Source organism: Embiotoca jacksoni, unplaced genomic scaffold, assembly GCF_022577435.1.
Source record: "Embiotoca jacksoni isolate LCO1_2020_lvr unplaced genomic scaffold, fEmbJac1.0.p SCAF_1, whole genome shotgun sequence".
NCBI classification, from domain to species: domain Eukaryota; kingdom Metazoa; phylum Chordata; class Actinopteri; family Embiotocidae; genus Embiotoca; species Embiotoca jacksoni.
Genome location: NW_027185229.1, coordinates 14,495,989 through 14,516,905, shown reverse-complemented (window position 1 = coordinate 14,516,905; position 20,917 = coordinate 14,495,989). Strand labels below are relative to the sequence as shown.

The following is a 20,917-nucleotide window of genomic DNA, read 5'->3' as shown; positions in this document are numbered from 1 at the left end:
ATCACCTGAACTTTTGGAAGTTGTGGTTGGTATTTGTAAAGACAAATCATGAATTAAAAAAAACCCAAAATGAAAATAAAATAAACCAGACAACTATAATGATTTTTTTAAATTTAAGGGTGTTTGCTCTTGCTAAAAACTGGACGTGCACACAGTATAAACAGTTAAAATTATATTGAAGGAGTATTGTTTGCATGTGGTATGTCGTGTGGAAGAACTTAAAGCAGCTTTTTTTTATTTTAGGTTCAGGTGTCAGCAGTTGAACTGTATATATACACTAATACTTCACTCTGAAAGTAAGTGACATGCACTGCACCGCCGAAAGAGTGTTAAAATATTGAAATCTTAGTATTAAAAAGAGTTGTGATGCCACTCAAAGTGTAACCTGCTAACTGTTAAAATTGGTAAAATTGTTGACATTACAGTTTCAAGTTTGAAAACGATTGAATTGTCAGTTTGTATATAGACACTAAAAGCAGTTGAATCATTGCCAAAGCCAAGAAAGTAGTTGAAATGGCATTTAATGAATAAGCGCTGAGAACAGTGGGAGTGTCAGTTGAAAGTGGATAAGATCTGAAGTACTCTCCAAAGGCATTTTTTTACAGCTAAAGTGCAATTGGTGATAGAATTTCAATGTTTTCTTTAGCTATGCACAGACTAGATAGCAATTGAAATGCTAGTAAATAAACACTGAAAGTAGTTGAACTACAGTTGAAGTGTAAGAGTTGAGAGCAGGTGAGTTGTTACGTAAATGTCAGATGATGTGTAAGCAAAAAAAAAAAAAAAAAAAAAAAAAAAAATGTAATGGAAAATTGGTCAAGCCTAGGTGGAAAGACAGTAATAATGGCTACCATGCAAACCATCATAAAATACTACAGACAGCTTTATCTATATAATGCGGAGCTGCTACGTCTTTCAGCCGAGTTCCACTATGATTTCCTCCGGGCTGCAAAGTTCCTAATGAAGATGCAGTTAAGTGATTTGGGAACAGATGATGTGGTGAGAACTTCATTATTCCCCGGCTCACAACCACTTGAGTGGAACACGATATTCATAATTGCTGTCAGAATCAAGTCGTGGCGGCCTGCTATCGAGAACGTATAAGGAGCTCAAATTGAAACGGTCTCCAGAGTGGGAGAGACGGGGGAATACAGAGTGATCAAATTAGTTCCATCCTCCCGGCGGTTTGTAAACAACTGCTGATCAACAACATTGTTACCGTTTGGAGGCAAATGACACCGGGGCTCCAGAAACACACCCACACTCACAGCTTCGGGGCTGGAAAGCTGCCCTGAGTGAATGCTCATCCACTCACGCACACATTTTACTTTACACTAAGTGAAGCCAGCTCACACACAATAGTTGAATGCCATTCCACCAGGGGTTTGGATCAACTCCTGTTGAACTCTGAGGAGGAAAATCATTTTCACGATTTTTGTGATGTGGATCTTAATTTAGTGATTTTTCTCTTCACTTATATCAGACATAATAACCCTGCAACTTTATTGCTGAAGTATGTGAATACGGCGGCATCAAACACAATCACACATTGTTTAAACTAATTCCCAGATTAACCACATTTATTTGGAAGAGAAACGTAAAAAAAAAAAATCCAAATAGCCCATTGTAAATATCCAGTTTAGGGTTTAAAATCTCTAATTAAAGTGGTTTACAACAGTACTTCCCATCCACTATGCTGTAGACTATTACTAGGTCAAAGAACCTTTGCTACTGATCTATTAGGAAACAATGGTATTTGCCATAAAGGCCAAAGAAAACAATTTGTCATGTAATTACCTTGAACTGGTGTCTTCTGTCTGTGCTACATCTTTCTTTACCAACGGGATCATTTTGAAATGAGGGAACACTGTTGCAATTGGACGGCAACTCGATACCTGACTTACTACTACCTACATCTCTGATTTGCTAAGTGATTTAAATGGACTAGGTGTACGGCCCAGCTATTTGCACCTGTTGGAAAAAAAATGTAATATCGGAGATTTTTGTCATGGGATAAAGAATAAGTATTATGAAGTAAATAAGCAGTACAATGAAACTAGCTAGCTAGCTATCAACATGGAAAAAAAAAAAAAAAAAAAAGGCACAAAAGAAATGTTCACAAACATGATGGCAGCTATATGGGTTGTGATATGTCAACTTACAGGTTAAATGACCCTTAAATCAAGTAATTTAACATGAAGCGTGTCACCGTGGATCGTGTGTAAAAATGGACGTAGCCTTTCCTCAAGAGCTGAAAAAAAACAAAACATCATGTTCATGTACACACAAACACACATAATGCATCACTGCCATCGAGCGACGTCAACTACACTAATGTGGGTAAACACACACAAAAAAAGCACAGAACAACAGCTATCACAGCTGCAGCAGGCACATGCTGTGGATTGGGAAACAGGACACTGGGAGTGTGTGTGTTAATGCACAGATGTGTTTGTGTATCCACATCTGTGTATCTCATTAAATGAGTGAGCAGCGCCCATGTTTGTTAGTGTGTGAACGTCAGTGGTGAGGGATTTGTTGTTGCCAAGACTAATTAGTCTTTTTGTGTGTGTCTGGTTGGTCCTCATTGGATGAACGAGGATTTTGATTGTTAAGTGTGGAGAAAGAAAGGAGCAGATAAAGGAGAGGAGAAGGGAAAAAAAAAAAAAGGAGATGGAAAGAAAGGAGAAGAAAGGAGGAAAGAAGAGAGGAGAGCAAAGGTGGGAGGAGTGTAAAGAAAAAGGAGAGGAGAGGAGAAGGGGAATTAAGAGAGCAGGAAAGAAAGAGGTGCAGGGAGAGAGGATAATAGAGAAAAGAAATAGGACACATGGATACAATGGAAGGTAAGAGGAGAGAGGAACAGGAAAGAGGACACAAGAAGAGGAAAGGAAAGGAAGAGAGTAGACGATGAATGGAGTAAAGGAGAACGGAGAAATGGAAAAATCAGGAGGTAAGAAAGAAAGAGAGGAGAGAAGGAAAGGAAGGGGGAAATGACAGTAGAGGAGAGGAGGAAAGGAAACCCAAGGGTGAAGAGTAGGAAAGAATATAGGGAAATGAAATAGGCAAAAAGAAAAAGGAAGAGGAGAGAAAAAAAGGGGAGGAAAGGAAGGCGGAGAGAAAAATTCAAACAGTGGATGAAGAGATGACATTATTAAACATTTTAATTCTGTTAAGCCACCATGGCAGAGTCTGTGTGTGTGTGTGTGTGTGTGTGTGTGTGTGTGTGTGTGTGTGTGTGTGTGTGTGTGTGTGTGTGTGTGTGTGTGTGTGTGTGTGTGTGTTCGAGAGAGAAAGCGATAACAGAATGAATCATATCTCAGCCAGACACAGCACTGTTGTGTCACTCAAACTTCCATCCAATCTTTGTTGTGATTGGCCGAAGCCCTATCTCCACAGCAGGTGCAGAGGGCTACACATCAGTACCCAAAGCAACTTTGCTGACACACACGCACACACACTCATGCAGACACTTGCAAACCCATATTAACAGCAACACAAAAGACACACTCTCGCAAACAAATCCTCTTATATGCAGCCCATGTGAATGCTTAATTCAGGAATGAAAACACACACACAAAAGGCTGAGAGCTGCCGGGTAAATTATTGATTGAGTGTGTGCCACCCTTGGCCTGCAGTAGCCACCCATGTCCTAGTCCAGTGTCTAAGAGCTATTAGTGATGACAGTAAAGAGACAGGCAACATGATAGCAGATCACTGAGAAGCTGGCAGCCTCCGTCTGAGGGGACTGCGGGACTTCTTCAAATGATTTTCTGCCCTGACTTCTTGTCGAGTTAAACTGATGTGCACACAGGGCGCTGTCATTTATTTCTCCCTCTTTCAGGCCTCCACCGGAGAGAGAGGAGTTTGTATGGATGTGGATGGTTGAATGTATGTATGTGTGTGTGTTTGTGGCATGAATTGTAATGATGTTGGCATTTCAAATAGAAGGATTTCACTCCTCCATCAACGTCAGTTGACTGTTTGAATAAATAAAGCTGAGACTATAAAATGCTGAAAGTTAATGTTGTGTCATTGATCTGTCATTTCTTATTGAAAGCGAGAGTCAGCTCTTCTGCAGTCACCTCATTTCCGAGCCAAGTCAAACACTTCATCTTTGTCTGCTTTTGCTCATTCAAACTTGACGAATAAAGTTGGATCATTACTTTATTTATATTCTCCAGCTAATTGTCTTGAAAGATTCCATTTGTTTGACTTTTATATATTTTATAACATTTTCCCCAAAATCAATATATATTACAAGGATCTTTCCAAGGAAGGCCTGTGCAGTTTTACAAATTCATAATAATATGAATTAATCTCTGGGAAATGGAGAAAATGTTAGTTGCTCAATTGTTCATGAACAAGTTACTTTTTGAGTTTTTAAGAAAAAAAATATCACCCAGCAAATATATCTAATAAACTCTGATAAATAGTTGTCTGTTTATGACTTATTTTTAACTTACCAAATAGTAATGTAATTTACATTTTCTTTCTTCAAATATAACACAGGGGAGGCAATTAACACTTAATGCCCTTTATACATAGTACCTAATTACCTTGGCCTTTCTTAAAACTATTTCACAGAGTTACAAGTTATTTTTTTAGAAATTCAATATGGACACAGTTTGCACACTTGACGATCCAGTTTGATGTTAGAAACTTTTTTTTATTACAAACTTGTGATCTTACTTTAGATCGTTTCTTCCATTATTTGTAATATTCTTCAGCATTTTGAAGCATTTGATCATTTGATAAGTATTAATGACTGGTTAACCATGTCTTTTGAACAGCACAGGAACCAGCTGTGCTCTCTTTTATTTATGTCACACTGACGTCATCTAAAGAAATAGCATAAGCAGGATGCAGACGCAGATATCTGACTGTGACTTGTCAATGGCAATTTTAAACAGAAAACATTACTACAGTATTATATCCAAAGCAGTGATAATAAGACATACCCAAGTCACATGTCTGAAGTTACACATGCTTTACCAAAATAAAATATTCCTATATTGTTACTATTAGTGCTTGGGTTAAATTTTACCCAACAATATTGGATAAAATCACAGTGATACATTTAGTGAGGAAGCACTCCTGTTTAAATGCAAGAATGTGAAACCCATTTGTCCTTTTGACCTTAGCAAACAAAAGACCTGGAGCGGGGAAAAACATGTTGAATTTAGAATACATGAATTTCACAGTTGCTGATATGAAAGGTTACGTAGAGCGTTCAAGGTGCTGTGGAACGGTTGAACCAGCTCGGCTCTTAGTATATTCCCTGCCTCTGTTTATGTTGGCTTGGTGATCTTTCTATAACGCCAGGAATTCCTATTATCCTTTGAGGACTTATTACTGACTGTACTTCTGTTCAAACACACCCAGACATTCATTCTAACACCGTTCTTGTGTTGTTCTGTCTGTATTTTCGGATCCAAATGGAGACTCTCCCCTCATTATGTGAGCTGCTTGATGAATCACAGAGGAATTGTACCTCATTTTGAATGTTAAGTGTGAGAACATTTTTTTTTTTTTTTTTTTTTTTTTTTTTTTTTTTAATCCTACTGTGATGGATATGTGATGACTGGGGCTGCCTGGTAGACTGGCTGTTACCACATTAGCTCAGTGTGACTCCTGCCTCTGCTCAGCTCTCCTCCTGCACACTTTGTCCTTTTCAAATATATAAATAATAAAAAACAGTTGATTAATTTCCCCTCGGATGCATCGCAGCAATTGGTAATGTCGGAAAAAGAGGAAAGTTTAGCCTCCTTCCCCTCTTCTCTCCCGCTGCCTCTCCCCACGCCTTTCCCCTCTCACTTGCGTTTCCGACACACGCGCTTCACACTGTCTGATCTTCTCAATCTGCTGCTAATATGCCTTTCAGAATGCCTCTCTTTCTTTCTTTCTTTCTTTTTTTTTTTTTTTTTTGCGCTACCCTTCCCCGCGACCCCTCCCACCTCCTCTCCTCCCACTCCCTCCATCAGACACAGCTTAATGGTGACAGCCATTCAATCGGATAATTAACATCCGTTTAACGCTCATTAACGGGGATGTATTTGTCTCATTTGATTTGTAATTACCAGGCCTTTTCCACAGGAAAACACTGCAGTAATGTTCCCTTTGTGATGGCTTCATTGATGGAACTGATTTGAACCCAGCAGGGAGGCCAACAGGCAGATGAGGAGAGGCAGGAATGTATATGGACTAAAGATATTGACGCCATACATGAAATTTGCCATGGTTTCTCTTGTATTAGTGTTAATCAAAAAGACAGGAAAGTTGACAGCTAGATAGGAATCAGTTATACCATACAATTTACCCACAAATGCCTGTATAAAAATACATAAAAACCCCGTAGCATTCACATGTGTGTGCACGTAGAAAACAATATTCTGTTAATCCTTGGGAAAATAATTTTTGTCAGTGTACAGATTTGCTCTTAGACTTAATTCTCAAAGCATAAATAACAAAAGGGGATCATTTTTCTACCTCTTATTTTATTCACTGCGCTGGGGTTTTTTTTGTGTGGGGGAGGGGAGGTCTCTTTCTTCCTAGACAGACATTTCTTTTCTGCATTTAGCCAGTTGAAACATTTAAATTCAAACTCATTTGGCCACTAACGTGGCCAGTACATAACAAATGTTAACAAACAGTTGCTTATTTCTACATTTACTTGACAGAAAGCAAAAATAGCTTTGATATAGAGTTGTGATTAAATGTAAAGTTGAATATTTACTCTCATTTCAGTTGTGTTTGATAAATTTGTGGCATTTTAGCTGCTAAAATATCTTTTACACTCGCCACTAAGTTTGTCTGTTGTTTAGGAGGGGTCCTTTCATACCTTTTGCAGCTGCCAAGTACAGCTGAAATGAGTTCAAATGAGGTAGTGAGGGGTAAATTAACTAATAAAAGTAAAATGAGGTGGGAGGGAGTGAACAAACTAGTAAAAGCTGACGGCCACAAACCAAACAACAAGCTAAAAGATGTTATTGCAGCCTGCGGATGAAGGGGAAACTGCAGAGATGGGTGATAGTTCTCAAACACACAGTGCAGTAGTGGTAATGCAGCAATGGCTGAGCTTTCCAGCTAATGTATCCTTCTTTTCTTCACGCATACGTGCAACTTTTTTTGTTGAACATTTTGCTGACATTCGCAGAAACCTGTTCCCACAGTACAAACTGATTTTTAGACAGATAATTAGATCTGATTGCTAATACATAAAATGTTGTCCATCTAATAATTTGACTCTTACGAGATGCAGAAGATAAGTAGAGCTTAAGTAGCACAGGAAACAGTTAGTGACAGCCAACTGCCTCAACACCAGGCTTTAGGTTTTATTAGTTTTGTCTCACTAGCAACTTTGTCTGGTGACGTGTTTCTCATGTTTCATAACTATATATATAAAAAAAAAAAATATATATATATATATATATATATATATACGTATATTATTATCTGCCCATAACATGATTTTGTAGCTTCATTTCTTGTCAAGTCTTGTGTTATTGACATCATCACCCATGTAAACATATATTCTACAATCAAAAATGCCCCTCTATCAGATACAGTAAAGCATACAGTTGAGTTCGGACTGAAGATTTTTGCGACGAGACTAAACTGTTTTAGAATGTTACAGGAAAAGTTACAGCAGTGTGAACTGGCCCTTCTCAGCTTGACTCCATCCAGCTGACGCAGTCGCCTCAGCTTGTCAAGTCACAAGTGGACAGTATTATAATGCATGTCACCTCTTTTAACAGCCAATCAGCTTGTAGCAAAGTCACCTGGTCACATCAGTTACAAACTGTCAGCTGACTGAAATGGTTTTAGAAGAAAGAGAGGATTACCTCGATTTATCATTTGATTTGGGGAACAGCTGTGTCTGTACGACACAAGGCTTAAAACCGGAAAGATCTCCTGTCTCAAGTTATGGCACAATGTTTTACAAGTCCTGAGTATCATCATAAGGAACCCATTGGCAGCTGAACATTCTCTACCCTCTCGGGTTCCTTTTGTTGTTTGTTTTTGCCATTTCATCACGAGCAAAAATGCAACTGTTGCAAGTATCTCAGTATCACTACCCTCATCATGTTTTAAGTTGCAACAAATTATATCCAGCTGTGATGAAGCCTGAAAAATTGACAGTTAAAAAAGAAGTACAGGGAGCCGTTACTGTGGAAATGTAACGCCATCTTGTGTAGTTGCTTCGGTGGAAACCAGCAGGTTTCAGAATATTGCAGCATAGAGAATTGCGAGAAGTTGCAAGTTTCGAATCATCTCACTGTAAATCTTTATTATACAATATGCAGTTCCGACCCAGAAATCTGATTGGTCAGCACAGTACATTTGAAACGTGCTCAACACATGACAACACATCTCCATGGCAAATATATAATTGGAATTGAATTTTATATTATATGCAATATAAGCTTGTTTTTACTTGCTAGGCCTATTAAATGTGACCCATTTAGCAAAATCTGGTCTTTCTTTGTGTTTTTTTTTGTCGATCCAAGCAACCGTACCGTAACACCCCAGGCAGTCGCACGCTTAAAATCCAAGCTGCGTCTGGCTCTACTGTCTTTTAACACATGACAGCTCACATGATCGCTGTCCGGTGAGTGGTTTACACGGCACGACGATCTTAAACATACATGTGTTAATGAACTTATTTTTTCAGCAGATATCATACTTACAAGATTGAGCTAGCAAACCAGTTTTGTGTTTCTGTGTGTTGTATTTATTCAGTTTAAGAAGCCTTGAAACGGACTAGAAATAATTTCTGGTATTACTAAGGGTTGGCCAACTCACTGGAGTAGTAAACATTGTGTGACCACTACCACTGCATGGTAGGTTATTTCTTTTTAGACTTTGGATAAAACTAACCACCGATCCACAAGTGACGGAAAACAAGACGAGACAACGGATTCCCCCAAGATTACAAAGTTTATTTAAACAATTTTTAGAATATAAGTGCAATTAAGGGCACTTTATTAAATCAAATTTTGAAGAAACTACAACAATAAAAACACTATACTATGTAGCTTTAAAACACAAGTCGAGTGCTAACGGTATAAAATGGCTTTCATACCCCGCCGAATGGGTGATCCAGGAAGTAGGAGGTGCCAAGGCCTGCCTGAACCTACAGTAGATCAGGAGGGACATTTCCTCACTGGCTACAATTCCTTACACTACATAAGAGTATACTGACATGACTGATTGTTTTACAGTTGTTAGTAATACCCCCTGTATTGCCATAGAAATGGAAATGGCCGGCACTAACAAAAAGTTTTATATTTTGAAAGCAAATTGCCCCACAATATGAATACATTTTGTGTGTATACTCTTTTGTGTATTATTTCTGAAGTCGTAACTGACTGTTACTTGCAAGAACTGTTCAAAATGTTTTTTCCTCTTTAAAGAGTTGCAGTGAATAAAGATTGCAGGGAAATTCTGTGCTTTTCTTTGACCTTAACACAAATGAGCTGAACCCATCCATCTATCCTACTTAAAGGATCTAAACCAGCTCCATCCATTTTATCCCCAAGGTCATCCATCTCCATGCACCTGGAAATGAATGCCTATTAGATCAAGCTTCCTTCAAATTGGAAGGTGAGGCCTTCATTTAAAATGTACAGTGGGTTGGTGCAGAGCAGCTATCTAGCTGTTTGTATGTGGACTATCGTTGTAACAGGAGGGACAGTGTGGATGGTGAGTGTCCCATTTCCACAGCTGATCTCACCGACACATTCATCCATCACTCAGACAGCTTCAGCAGCTCGTTAGTGGCTTCATGTGATCCCTGGGGAACCAGCTAAGGAGCCTTTGGCAAACTTTGTCACTAGATTTTGGAGTGGGCCTGTTTCCTTTACAAGGTCGATGTTGTGCTAGGTCTAGGACATCAGGATTGAATATTTTCTTGAAGAGCAAGTAGCGCTTTAAAATCTGTTATTGTTGATGGATTAAGTTTAAAAGTAAAGTTCCCATCTGTCATCTCCATTTTTAGTTTTACTGACCGATAATCTGCACCTAAACAATACAAGATAATGTGTTGCTGTTCTAAGACTCACTGTTTTTTAGCTAAAATGTTTTTTATTTTTTATTAAGGTTCACACATGGGGGCGGGGGGATTAATTGGTTAAAACTAGAACATTCTGTAGTGTAGTCTAGTCTTGAAACATATTTCTTTTACCTCAAACTTGTCCATCTTGTGTTTTTTTTCACTTGGATTTGTCTCTTTTTTGGCCAGCTGTCTCACCTATTGCTGTTCTGCTTTTTCTTTTGCTGGCTGCTCTCTTAGGAGACTGAAGAGGCTGCTTAACTACCATGTACACATAGAAATGCAATAATTATTTAATATTACAGGGACTGTTCTGCACAATCACCTCAGGAAAGCATCCATTGTATTTCTATCCATCTTTTACAATATTGCTCCTCATTTTTTTTAGTCTTCAAAGCCATTGATCAGTGCCATTGCAGGACATAGTGTGACCTTTCTGTAATTGTGGCCTGGCAGCATGGACTTTAGGGTGTTGAGTGGGACTTTGACTTGTCTTGTCATCAATGTATCAGTTAATGTAACTTTTAGTTTAACTCTAAACCATGTCTTTTTTTATATGTATATATTTATGGAAGCTTTTACTTTACAATTCTGATTTTAATGAATTTTTGGAACGTTTTAAACTAAAATGTTATACAACACCTTTAAATCTTGTATTTTGGCAATAGGGTTGGTCATGCAGGTATTACTTATTTTCCACTGTGTGGTTGCCAACAACCAAGAATCTTCAGTGTAGATGTATAGAAATCGGTGTTTTCTCAACATAATTACAATTTTAGCAATTCATTTTTGATCACAACTATTTAGAACAAAAGTAGAACTACCCGACATAATGTCAAACCTGTTCGGACACTGACTTGATCCCCATTTTACACTCATTCCTGAGCTTGAATTTGCTCGGACTTGGACCCTTGTCTCAATTTTAGTGGTCTTCCTTAGCCTGAAACACCAACAACAGTAACTTAACTAGATGGATACAAAACAACAAGACACTTTTTAGATAAGCACCTTTATGTACAATTTAAGAACATTTGAAATATGCACTGCAAAAAAATTATTTGTTTAGACTGTTTTTATAAGTCTGCCTTCAGGTAAGCAAAAACAACTGACCAAACAAAAAGCAAAAACAAAACAAAAACATTAAGTAATCATAAATTCAGTCAAAACAGCATGGCTCAACAACCTCAATGTCAACATTTTTCTTTACATGTTTTAACTGTTGCCACAGATATTTACGTTTTAAGGGAAAACTGGATTTCAGCAGCCCGCCCAGGTTGCACTTAAGACTCCCGCTCACCTCCGCTCCTCCCAGCTCCTCCCTCAGTCTCCTCATGCATGGGACGATGATGTGCTTTCTCCAGCTCCCCCTTTTTTTGCAATGTATTTATTTACCCACTTATACGAGGAATAAATCAAGGTCAGCACACAATGCTGCACACGGCTATTAAGATTCATTGTAATGCAAATTCTTCTGTAGCGAGTGCACTACACTGACAGGTACTGACACACTGGGCAACACGTAAACAGACACACATGAGCTCTCTCACACACATGCACAGACACACACTTTTACCAAAGTACATATTCTGTAAACAGTTTTTAACCTGAAGAAGTGTGACCCAACAGATGAGTCTCCTCATACCTCACCTCCCTCCTCCTTTCCTTTCCTTTGCTTTCCCTGCCCATATTTCAAGCACATAGTATATCCTTACCCGTGGGATTCAATGTCTTGTGAAATATAACAAATGTCATGAACTTTTGTTCTAGCAAATCAGTTGAAAAATTGTCTCAGGGACATGTCAGCTATGTCAACATTTACTATGTTGACATAGTAAATGTTGACATTTACTAGTAGTTGCTGCAGGTCTGGGAAGGACTTAAAGCAGTTTAGTTAAAATGTAGTTTTCAACCAACCACGGTTTTCATTGTCCAGTTGTACCTGCAAAATGCCACTGAAATACATACAAAGTCACTCGAAACTCACTCAGTGGACAGCTGAAGCAACGGATTGGTCCTGATTTGCAAGACCAACGTTTAACATTGTGCATTCAGAGAAAGTTACATTGCTGTTGGTGAGAGTGAACAAAGTGCTGTGATATTCTAAGCAGTCAATTGAAACGTTGTGCCAGAAGAAAAGAGCTTACTTGCTGCTTTGTGCAATAAAGCAATCCACCTGATTCCCTCGTAGATCTGACCCACAGACAAAAAGCCTACAGATCTGGCTAGAGGTCGTTAATCCCACTTGTCTTTGTTTAAAATGCTTTTAACTAGAATGTATGAAATATATTGGGAATATCAGGAGCAAAAAAAAAACACCCTGCTGTAAAGCTCTGCTAGCCGGGCAGCAGCCCAGAATCCACTGGTTATTAGGCTTCCCATGTATTACCTTCTTTTTGTGTTTTTTGTTTTGTGTGTTTGTTTATCACTTTTTGATGATGACATTGCTTTTTATAATTCCAATTTATATCTTAATTTCTCCCTCATACATAGCACCAAATGAGCAGCACATCAGATGTGAAAGGAAAGGTTATCACAGCTGGTCTCGACACAATCCGCCAATTCTCTCTGCCTTTGCATATTCACCTGTGTGTTGATGAATTCATGTTGTGTGGGGTTACTGTGGCTCCATCAGACACCACCCCATGTGTATGTTTGTGTGTGTTTTTCATTACCATAACCTTGTGTGTGTGTGTGTGTGTGTGTGTGTGTGTGTGTGTGTGTGTGTGTGTGTGTGTGTGTGTGTGTGCGTGCGTGCGTGTGTGCGTGTGTGTGTGTGAAACTCCTAGTGAATCTGTCAGAGACTTCAAAGTGCTCGCCGCCTCTCTCCTTGATGAACGAGCTGTTCCGATGTTTATCGTGACCTGCTTTTCAACTCAGGGGCTTCACAAAAAACATCAAGGGATGGAGGGATTAACGGGATAAAAAGGAGGAAGAGAAAACAGTCTGGTATAAATATTGCAAATAGAAATAGTTTTGCGCTCCTTTGGGGGCCCTGAAACTGAAAGAGAAGAACACTATCGTCCTCCGTCTGTTTACCTGTAGTGATACACGCTGTACTGTGTTCATCTACAAATCTGAGAGCAGCTACTCTGTTGTGCAGGTGTATTGTCCATTTAGAAAGTTAAAATGTAATCTGATCTGAAGGAGAACCCGAGGACACTCCACCCGGCTTCCAATACTGGAAACCTAACTGCCGCCTTCTTTCCTCTTACCGCTCTGTCTGCAATCTCTGTCAGTCTGTGCACTGTGAAAGCTGTGGATACTGGAGTCCAGGATACGTTCCTGCAGCCATGCTCCTACAACATTACATCCTCAATATTCCCACTATATCCTTGTCAGTGCCCCAAGCTCGTCCATCGTATTTGCCGGGGACCTCACATTCCCCATGACAACTGAGCATAGAAAAGTTTATTTGCCATTGAGCAAGAAGGCGTCTCCTCTTTGACTCATTGGGCATTTTGGTGTTTCTCTCCGGGTAGCACTGTGGGTTTGGATAGCCCTGCTAACTGGTCACAGAGGTAAACAGTACGGCTGTTCCTGTTAGCCTTGTGAGCCAGCACAACAAGACTTGAAAGTGCCAGTAAGATAAAGAGAAAAGGGTCCAGCCACACAGGATTCATTTACACCGTAAAAACTGTATAAAAACTAAACAGGAAAAAATAAGAAATTAGGGGGAAAAAATGTTGAGCTGTTACAACAGGCTGCTACTAGTGCATTGTCAGTTTGACTTTTTGCCTATAACATAATCACCATAACAACTCCATGAGGTGATCTTGTGTTTACAGCTTGTTGTGGTGCCTCCAAGTGGCCAAAAATTGACTATTGCAGCTTTAATGATAGTTACTTACACACTGACTTGCTCAATGTTGACATCCCAGGATGAATACCTGTGACTGTGTCATAGTCTGGCTTCAGAATCAACTCATTGGCAGACTGAACTTGAAAAAAGTCAATAGGTAAAATAGGTGAAAAAAATAGGTAAAATGTGTCTTTGCTGAAATGTGCACTGCAAAAACTGCAGGTCCCCCCAGGTTTTTAGGTATGTCAACCTGATGTCTGTACACACAATCCAGGCATTTTTGTCTGAGCACAGGGTTCCCTAGTAAACAGTGGAACAAAGCTGAGCTGGTGAATCCTTTTCTGCAAACTGCAAGCTGCTTCCAGCTCCTCCTCACCTCAGACCACCTGCCTCACCCTGCTCGAGCTCACATCTCTGGTTTGTGTTCCCAAACATGTCAGCACACTGAAACAACAGTTTTTTTCAGCATGTGTGCTGGCTATTTAAGGTTTTCATTGTGTCAACAATATATATATATAATTTAAATATTTATAATTTTTTACATGGTTGTAATAACTTTGAATCACATTGAAAATGATATATATAGAAAAATACTTTACCATACTGAGTCAATTGACTATGTTTTTTGAGTTTGACAGCAAAGCCACATATCAAATGCAACATGCTTAAAAGGATTCATTAACAAAACATTTTAAGGGGGAACATTTTGAAAAAGCTTGCTTTGTTTCTCTCTTCCTTACTCTCTTATGTCAATCAGAAAAAGGAACATTTGAGACATTTTTAGCTGTAGCTTTCCAGCTTTGAATTGTCATGAGTTTCTCACAGAAATATTGTGTTGCTCTTTTGTGACATTGATCAATCAGGTTCTCTAATTGATGCAGCTTTTGGTTCCATCAACACTGACAGTATTCATATGACAAACACACAAGGAGCATAACAGCTCTCTCTGTCTCCTCTCTCTCTCTCTTTACTTCTGCACGGTTTTATGTCACTCTAAATGGAAGCCCATATTATCAGCTGAAAGGACATGCAGAAAGGAACACGTTATGGCACATTAAATGGTGAATCAATAATAAAGGAGACTGAATTATGAACAAAGCTATCTAACAAAAGATTATACATGCACTATTGTGTAAAAGTCTCACTTATCAACCCAGATAAAAAGGGAGACTTAAAAAAAAAAAAAAGATCATGTTCATCTTTCGGTCTTGTGTTGCATGTATTTTGCCATTATTACTGGTTTCATTTATTTGTGATGTCTGAGTTTGCTCATGCATGCACATCATAGCTTAAAGTCAGTCAATAACTAATCATCACCCCCTTTTAAGTAAAACAGTCTAAAACTTGGAAGTATTTTGTTTATTGGGCTCCTATTGTGAAAATAGTGTGGAGCACATAGTGATGTGAACAAGTATGTGCCCTATAAGGGAAGATACTATGTTTTTTCTATGTGCATACTCTTATTACAAGGAACTATTGTTGCCATGGTATTGTATCTTAAAATAGTTTACACTGTTTGAATTGTGATGCGTTGTGCGTTCAAACAGGGATTCAGGATAAAGCGGCACCATTTTTGGAAGCTCCTCGTGGGACGAGAGGCCACCTGGTAGCATTGTTCAGTATTTAGTTGATTGTCATTACAGGTTCCATAACATTAGTGCCCACTGACTCATTATTGTAAGGCTGATATTTCCACTTTGCTCTGGAGTTTTTAAGATTTCTGCTCTGTGGAGCAGACAGAGGAAATTATTGTACACATTTTTTTTTTTATCCATAGAGCCCAAGGTTATTCATTTTGGTCTTGTGGTTGTGGAGCTGTTACTCACTGGGGGATGTTTTTTCAGGTGGAAATTTAGGAAAAAAAAAATAGCCGTGGGCTACAGTGGTTAAGCTACAGATGTAGCGTGAACCTTTGACCACTTCTGCTACGTTGACACTATCTGGTGTCGGAATTTGAATCTACAGTTGATTCCATTAGAATGGGATAATTATGAAGTCTTTCTATACTTTTTTTCTGGCATCTGTCAACGCAGAACAGAATGTTTTCTATTTAGAATTTGGTTTGTTTCTCTGCACAGAATTAATTTTTGTATTTTCATTTTGGAGGCAAATAATGCATCTACAGTGTTTGAGTTACTTGTTTATTCTCGTTTAAATTTCATTTTTAAATGTCAGGATATTGTGGGCTGACGTCCTGCTGCCACAGACACCAGGGTCTGCCTGCTGGCAATGGTACCCCTGGACATAAAAAACAAGTGCTGATGTTTGCAAGTGGGAAGCCAGTTAGGGAAGTAGCAACTCCTCCATTCAGTGGTAGTAGATCTTTCAGGGACGGCATTGCACTTCACTGACTGATGTTGTAAATAGTCACATTTTTCATGAATAAAAGCTGCTTCCTGAGGGCGATGATTACAGCTGGCTCCACTGAATTTTTAGAAATAAACTGTTCCAAAAAAAACCTCTACATTATCATAATTTAAAATCTAAACAAATGGTTGAGTGCGAATCTGCATGTGTTTTTAGGTGCTTCCATGATGAACATTTGCATGTGTACTTTTCATGTACAAGCATTGGAAGGTTTCATTTCTTTTTAAATACATCTAAAAATACCTCAGATGGTACTCTATAAACTTAACAAGGAAAGGATAGGCAAATGCTGCATCTGTAAACTACCACACAGCATTCTGGGGAAGCATAAATTACCCTGTGAGGAAGAGCAAACACGAGCACGCCGTTGTCTGCTGCTGCTTTGCTGTGTGTATGCAAGGTTTACCCCTGCCCCATTTACCATAGCAGAAGCCTATTAACTGCCTGAAAAGAGAATATATTTATCAGAGCCCCCTCTATTATTAATCAGTGCAGAGTTAAAAGTGAATATGGATCAGAGGAGCTGAATGAGGTTGAAACACGGTCTGGATTCTGATGGTCTCACTGGGAGTATCAACAGTGCAGTGCCTTTTCAGCCCAAATCTGAGCAGAAAGAAGTATAACTTTCATCTCCCCTGCTCTGCGGTCTCTGCGGTTGCAAGGCCTGTAATTATACATAGATATGGAGGGGGAGGGAGGGTCTTAAAATGTGTGCTTTGGAGGAGATGACACAGTTTTTAAAAAGTTGAAGCTGTGCGTCATATGCATAGCTTGCTATAGGAGTGTGATTCATGCCTTTCTGGCTGCACTTCCTCAGAATTGTATCATGGTCTGAGTGATTATGGGAGTGCAGCTTCCCTGCAAGCTCTCTATTTACTCTATTTATTCTCTCCCTCTCTCTCTGCAGCCTGTGAGGTGGGATTCTATAAGCCGGTGGCGGGCGATGGCCTGTGTGGTAAATGTCCTCAGCACAGCCACTCAGAGACCAGAGCTGCCCTATCCTGCCCCTGCGACTCCAACTACTATCGGGCGGCGGATGACCCCCCAGCAGCCTCATGCTCCCGTAAGCACAAACACACTGTACATCAGAACACCCAATCCCACAGGGCTGCATTCAAATATTGCTAAGACGTGCACACAATCACACTCGCACAACACACATGGAATGTGTCAAACTTATCTCTGCCTTAAAAATTCAATTTACTTTTTCAGACATGCTCAAACCTCTGAATGAACTTGAATCTGCGCCTTCTTTTCTCCAGGCCCTCCATCTGCTCCAGTAAACGTCATCTCCTCAGTCAATGGGACCTCTGTGAATTTGGAGTGGGATCGACCTCTGGATACCGGGGGTCGCAGCGACCTGCAGTACAGCGTGTTGTGTCAGAAATGTTCTGGGGAAGGAGGGCCCTGTGAGGATTGTGCATCCTTCCCGGGAGGCGCCAGTGGAGGGAAGGTGGGCGGAGGAGCGAGCATTGGGGCCGGTGGAGGAGGGATGGTGGAGCGCTCGGGCACGGTGGCGGTTCGATTCGTTCCTCGCCAGACCGGTTTAAAAGAGCCTTGGGTGACAGTGCTCAACCTGGTGGCCCACACCAACTACTCCTTCCGCATCCAGGCCATGAATGCAGTGACGCGCCTGAGCAATGAGGCGTCACCTTATGCCTTGGTCAACATCACAACGAACCAGGCAGGTAGGGTTCACCCCAATGACGCACAACAACTGATTTTGTAGGCTTTGGTATGTGTTACATACCTGTCTCGGCCCTTACCACCAAAGTAATGACCCGTAAGGGTTTATCCACTGTCGCAGGGTCCTTTTCTTTCTACTGTTCCTGGAAATAAAGTTATCTCTAAAGCACACTCAGGGAGATAGAAATGAACAACTTCAAAACCAAGATAGTCTTGGTTGGAGCACAGTCAAGTGTTCTTCAATATGAAGGCCATGTTCTGATTCTGTACGATTCTAAATCAAAATATCAGGCTGTTAATTTTGAGCAGCTGTATTTTATATAATAATAACAATATATCTATAACTCCTTACAATGTGGTATACAGAAATGTACATATTTACTGAACAACAATTGAGAAAGGATGAGTGATAGTTGATGTGTTTTTTAAGTTTCCTAATAACTCCTAATCCAGGACTACATGGTGAATAATTATTAGTTACCAGGGATTCTATATTTGTTAACTTATTACATAATAATTAGTTCTTAATTATTAATAAATTGATCATACTTCCCACTTTCTTTAAGAGTGATTCTTGATTAACTCCGATCCAAACAACAAGTGCAAAATAACAGAAACTAATTATTTGCAGATTACTTACTAATTTAATAATGATAGCCCTACTGATACTGGGTAATATTGAGTAATGACTACTTCCCCATTATGTACTGCTTATTTACTGGAGAATTTAGCAGCTGAAGAGAGGAAGAGGAGATGGTAAAAGACCAAAACCAGAGTTCAATCTACTGAGGTGTATCTGATCGGCTGTCAAATTTTCAATGAAACATCTAAAACATACTACCTTTCAAAAAAACACATAACAAAACCAAGCACCATGGTCTTTCAGGTTCGAGAGAGGTAATTAAAGAAAACTCCTCATTATGATATGGGTAAAAAATATAATGTTTGTAAATTGTGGAAATGCAAAAAAAAAAAAATGCTCATTTTGCTTCAATGGTTTAAGATTATACATGTGACTGATGTCCTGGATCCAGATTAGGACCTGAATGACTCACTGTAACAGCCATATAATAATTAGAATCCAAAATAAGGGCAACGCCACAAAGTATTTGTTACAAAATGAAGGATGTACTTTGCACTTTGGCTGTTGTTAGCTCAGTTGCAGCCAAATCATCTCAAGGTTGAATCTAGACTTGGCCCTTCATCAGACATCTTTTTCTTTCTTTCTGCTTGCTGTCTTTCTGACTGTCAAATGTGCAGAAGTACCAAAATAACAATCTTTGAAACAAATGTGCTGTCTCAACAATATTTGTGCTGATAATGAAAAACAGCTTGCAGCACGCACACTTTGTTTCCATAAGGACTCGTTGAAATAGCTGCTACTGTCAGCAAACAGCAGTCTTGTCTACCTCTGACATTTCTGTGCTCCATTCTGATGATATACAAATAACAAATAATAGCTCTGTAAACTTAATGAGCTGACCATCAGGTGTATTGACCTTGTCATTGATCAGTTGATTTTAACTGTTAACTGCACTCAAGTTGAACAGTTTGCAAAATTGGACAATTGGAAGTTGGAAAAGTTCTTCGGTATAGAAAAGACCCCTGCAGTTTGAAGACAGACAATAAGTTGGTGGGTTTTTTTTTATAAATAGTTTGAGTGAATTGAACATTTTGATGTTGAAAGAGCAAATTTGTGATGAGTGTTGGCCATGTTTTCCCATTGTGGCCTGTACCAACCACAGTGATTGGCTTACACTGAGCTTCCAAAGGAACCTCTTGTTGTCTGGTAGACAAAATAGCAGGTCACAGTGGAACAGGATGTGTTGAACAGTAAGATATTATAGTATATGTGTGCTGCTGGTGCTCAAACATATAGAGATCTGGTGTGGTCATAATAATGGACACAAAGAACTGTGAATTGGTCACACAGCATTTATTGCCCAGTTAAAATATTTTAACATGTAGTCAAGCAGTCAGTTGCAGCTTCAATTTCTTTGCATGATTTCACAGGCGCTGTATTGTAATTAAAAGTTGGTTTTGCTGCATTTTAATTTCCTGACAAACACAAGACACTCGTTGGATCAAAATAATACCTTTTATGTCCCTCCTCTAGACCTCACTGATATGCCAAGTATTTTCTCAATTCATTTGAGATTTTACTGTATAAATGTTTTTTCTCAAACTGCTATAGTATATTTAGTGCTGTAGATTGCACCCAGGTCTGCACTGAACAGCACTGAAGAGGCTGTTCTAAGAAAAATCAAAAATCAATATATTCAAATTCCTAAAATGATTTTGTTTATCAAGTCAGGATACCTTATGTCCATTAAAAATATGACTTCGGTTTGTCGAGAGTAAAGTTAAAGGTTTAGTGTCAGAATCTGGGGGATTTGTTGGCAAAAATGTAATATAATATATTCAAAATAATAACCTGTAACTACAGATTTTTGTGTTTTCATGACCTTAGAATGAGTCCGTCATAGGCTCCGCACTGCCAAAGTGGCCAAAACAGATCTAAACTCAGGTTTAACCAATTCATTTTTGTGACTAACACTAACCACAGTTAAACAACAACCTTGGCAATTCACAACAACAAAAATGGTATGAATAAACAATACAGTCAAGTGCACATCTTTTGAAAATATCCAGGAAGTGTGAAATACAAAGTGTTTGGTTATTTAGTTTTAGCACTTGTTCAGACTGAAACCACATCGTCAGATTGATCTGCACTTAGCGTAGAGGTGTTAAAATCAACGCTGTTTGAAAACCAGTTTCTGTAGAAACAGGATTTTTCTGCTGGTTCTCATACTTTTTATTTGTCACTGTGAAACTACATCTTATCTGACAAAGCAGTAATCTCCCCTGTTTCTTGTGCAGCCCCTTCTGAAGTGTTAGCGATCCGCCAGGAGAACACCAGTCAGAACAGCGTGACTCTGCTGTGGCATGAACCCAATCGGCCCAACGGAGTAATCCTGGAGTATGACATCAAATACTATGAGAAGGTATTCAAC

General features: G+C 39.2%; 1 protein-coding gene across 5 annotated transcripts in view; it reads left to right on the top strand.

Annotated features, from left to right (window-relative positions):
* The window catches only part of epha8 (eph receptor A8), a 114,130-nt gene that overhangs the window by 65,335 nt on the left and 27,878 nt on the right, over positions 1–20,917 (top strand). For all 5 annotated transcript variants that reach the window (XM_069140844.1, XM_069140763.1, XM_069140678.1 and 2 more), the window contains exons 7-9: positions 17,125–17,280; positions 17,480–17,905; positions 20,784–20,908. In XM_069140844.1, coding sequence (XP_068996945.1) covers positions 17,125–17,280; positions 17,480–17,905; positions 20,784–20,908 — 707 coding nt within the window. The remainder of the gene's footprint in view (positions 1–17,124; positions 17,281–17,479; positions 17,906–20,783; positions 20,909–20,917) is intronic.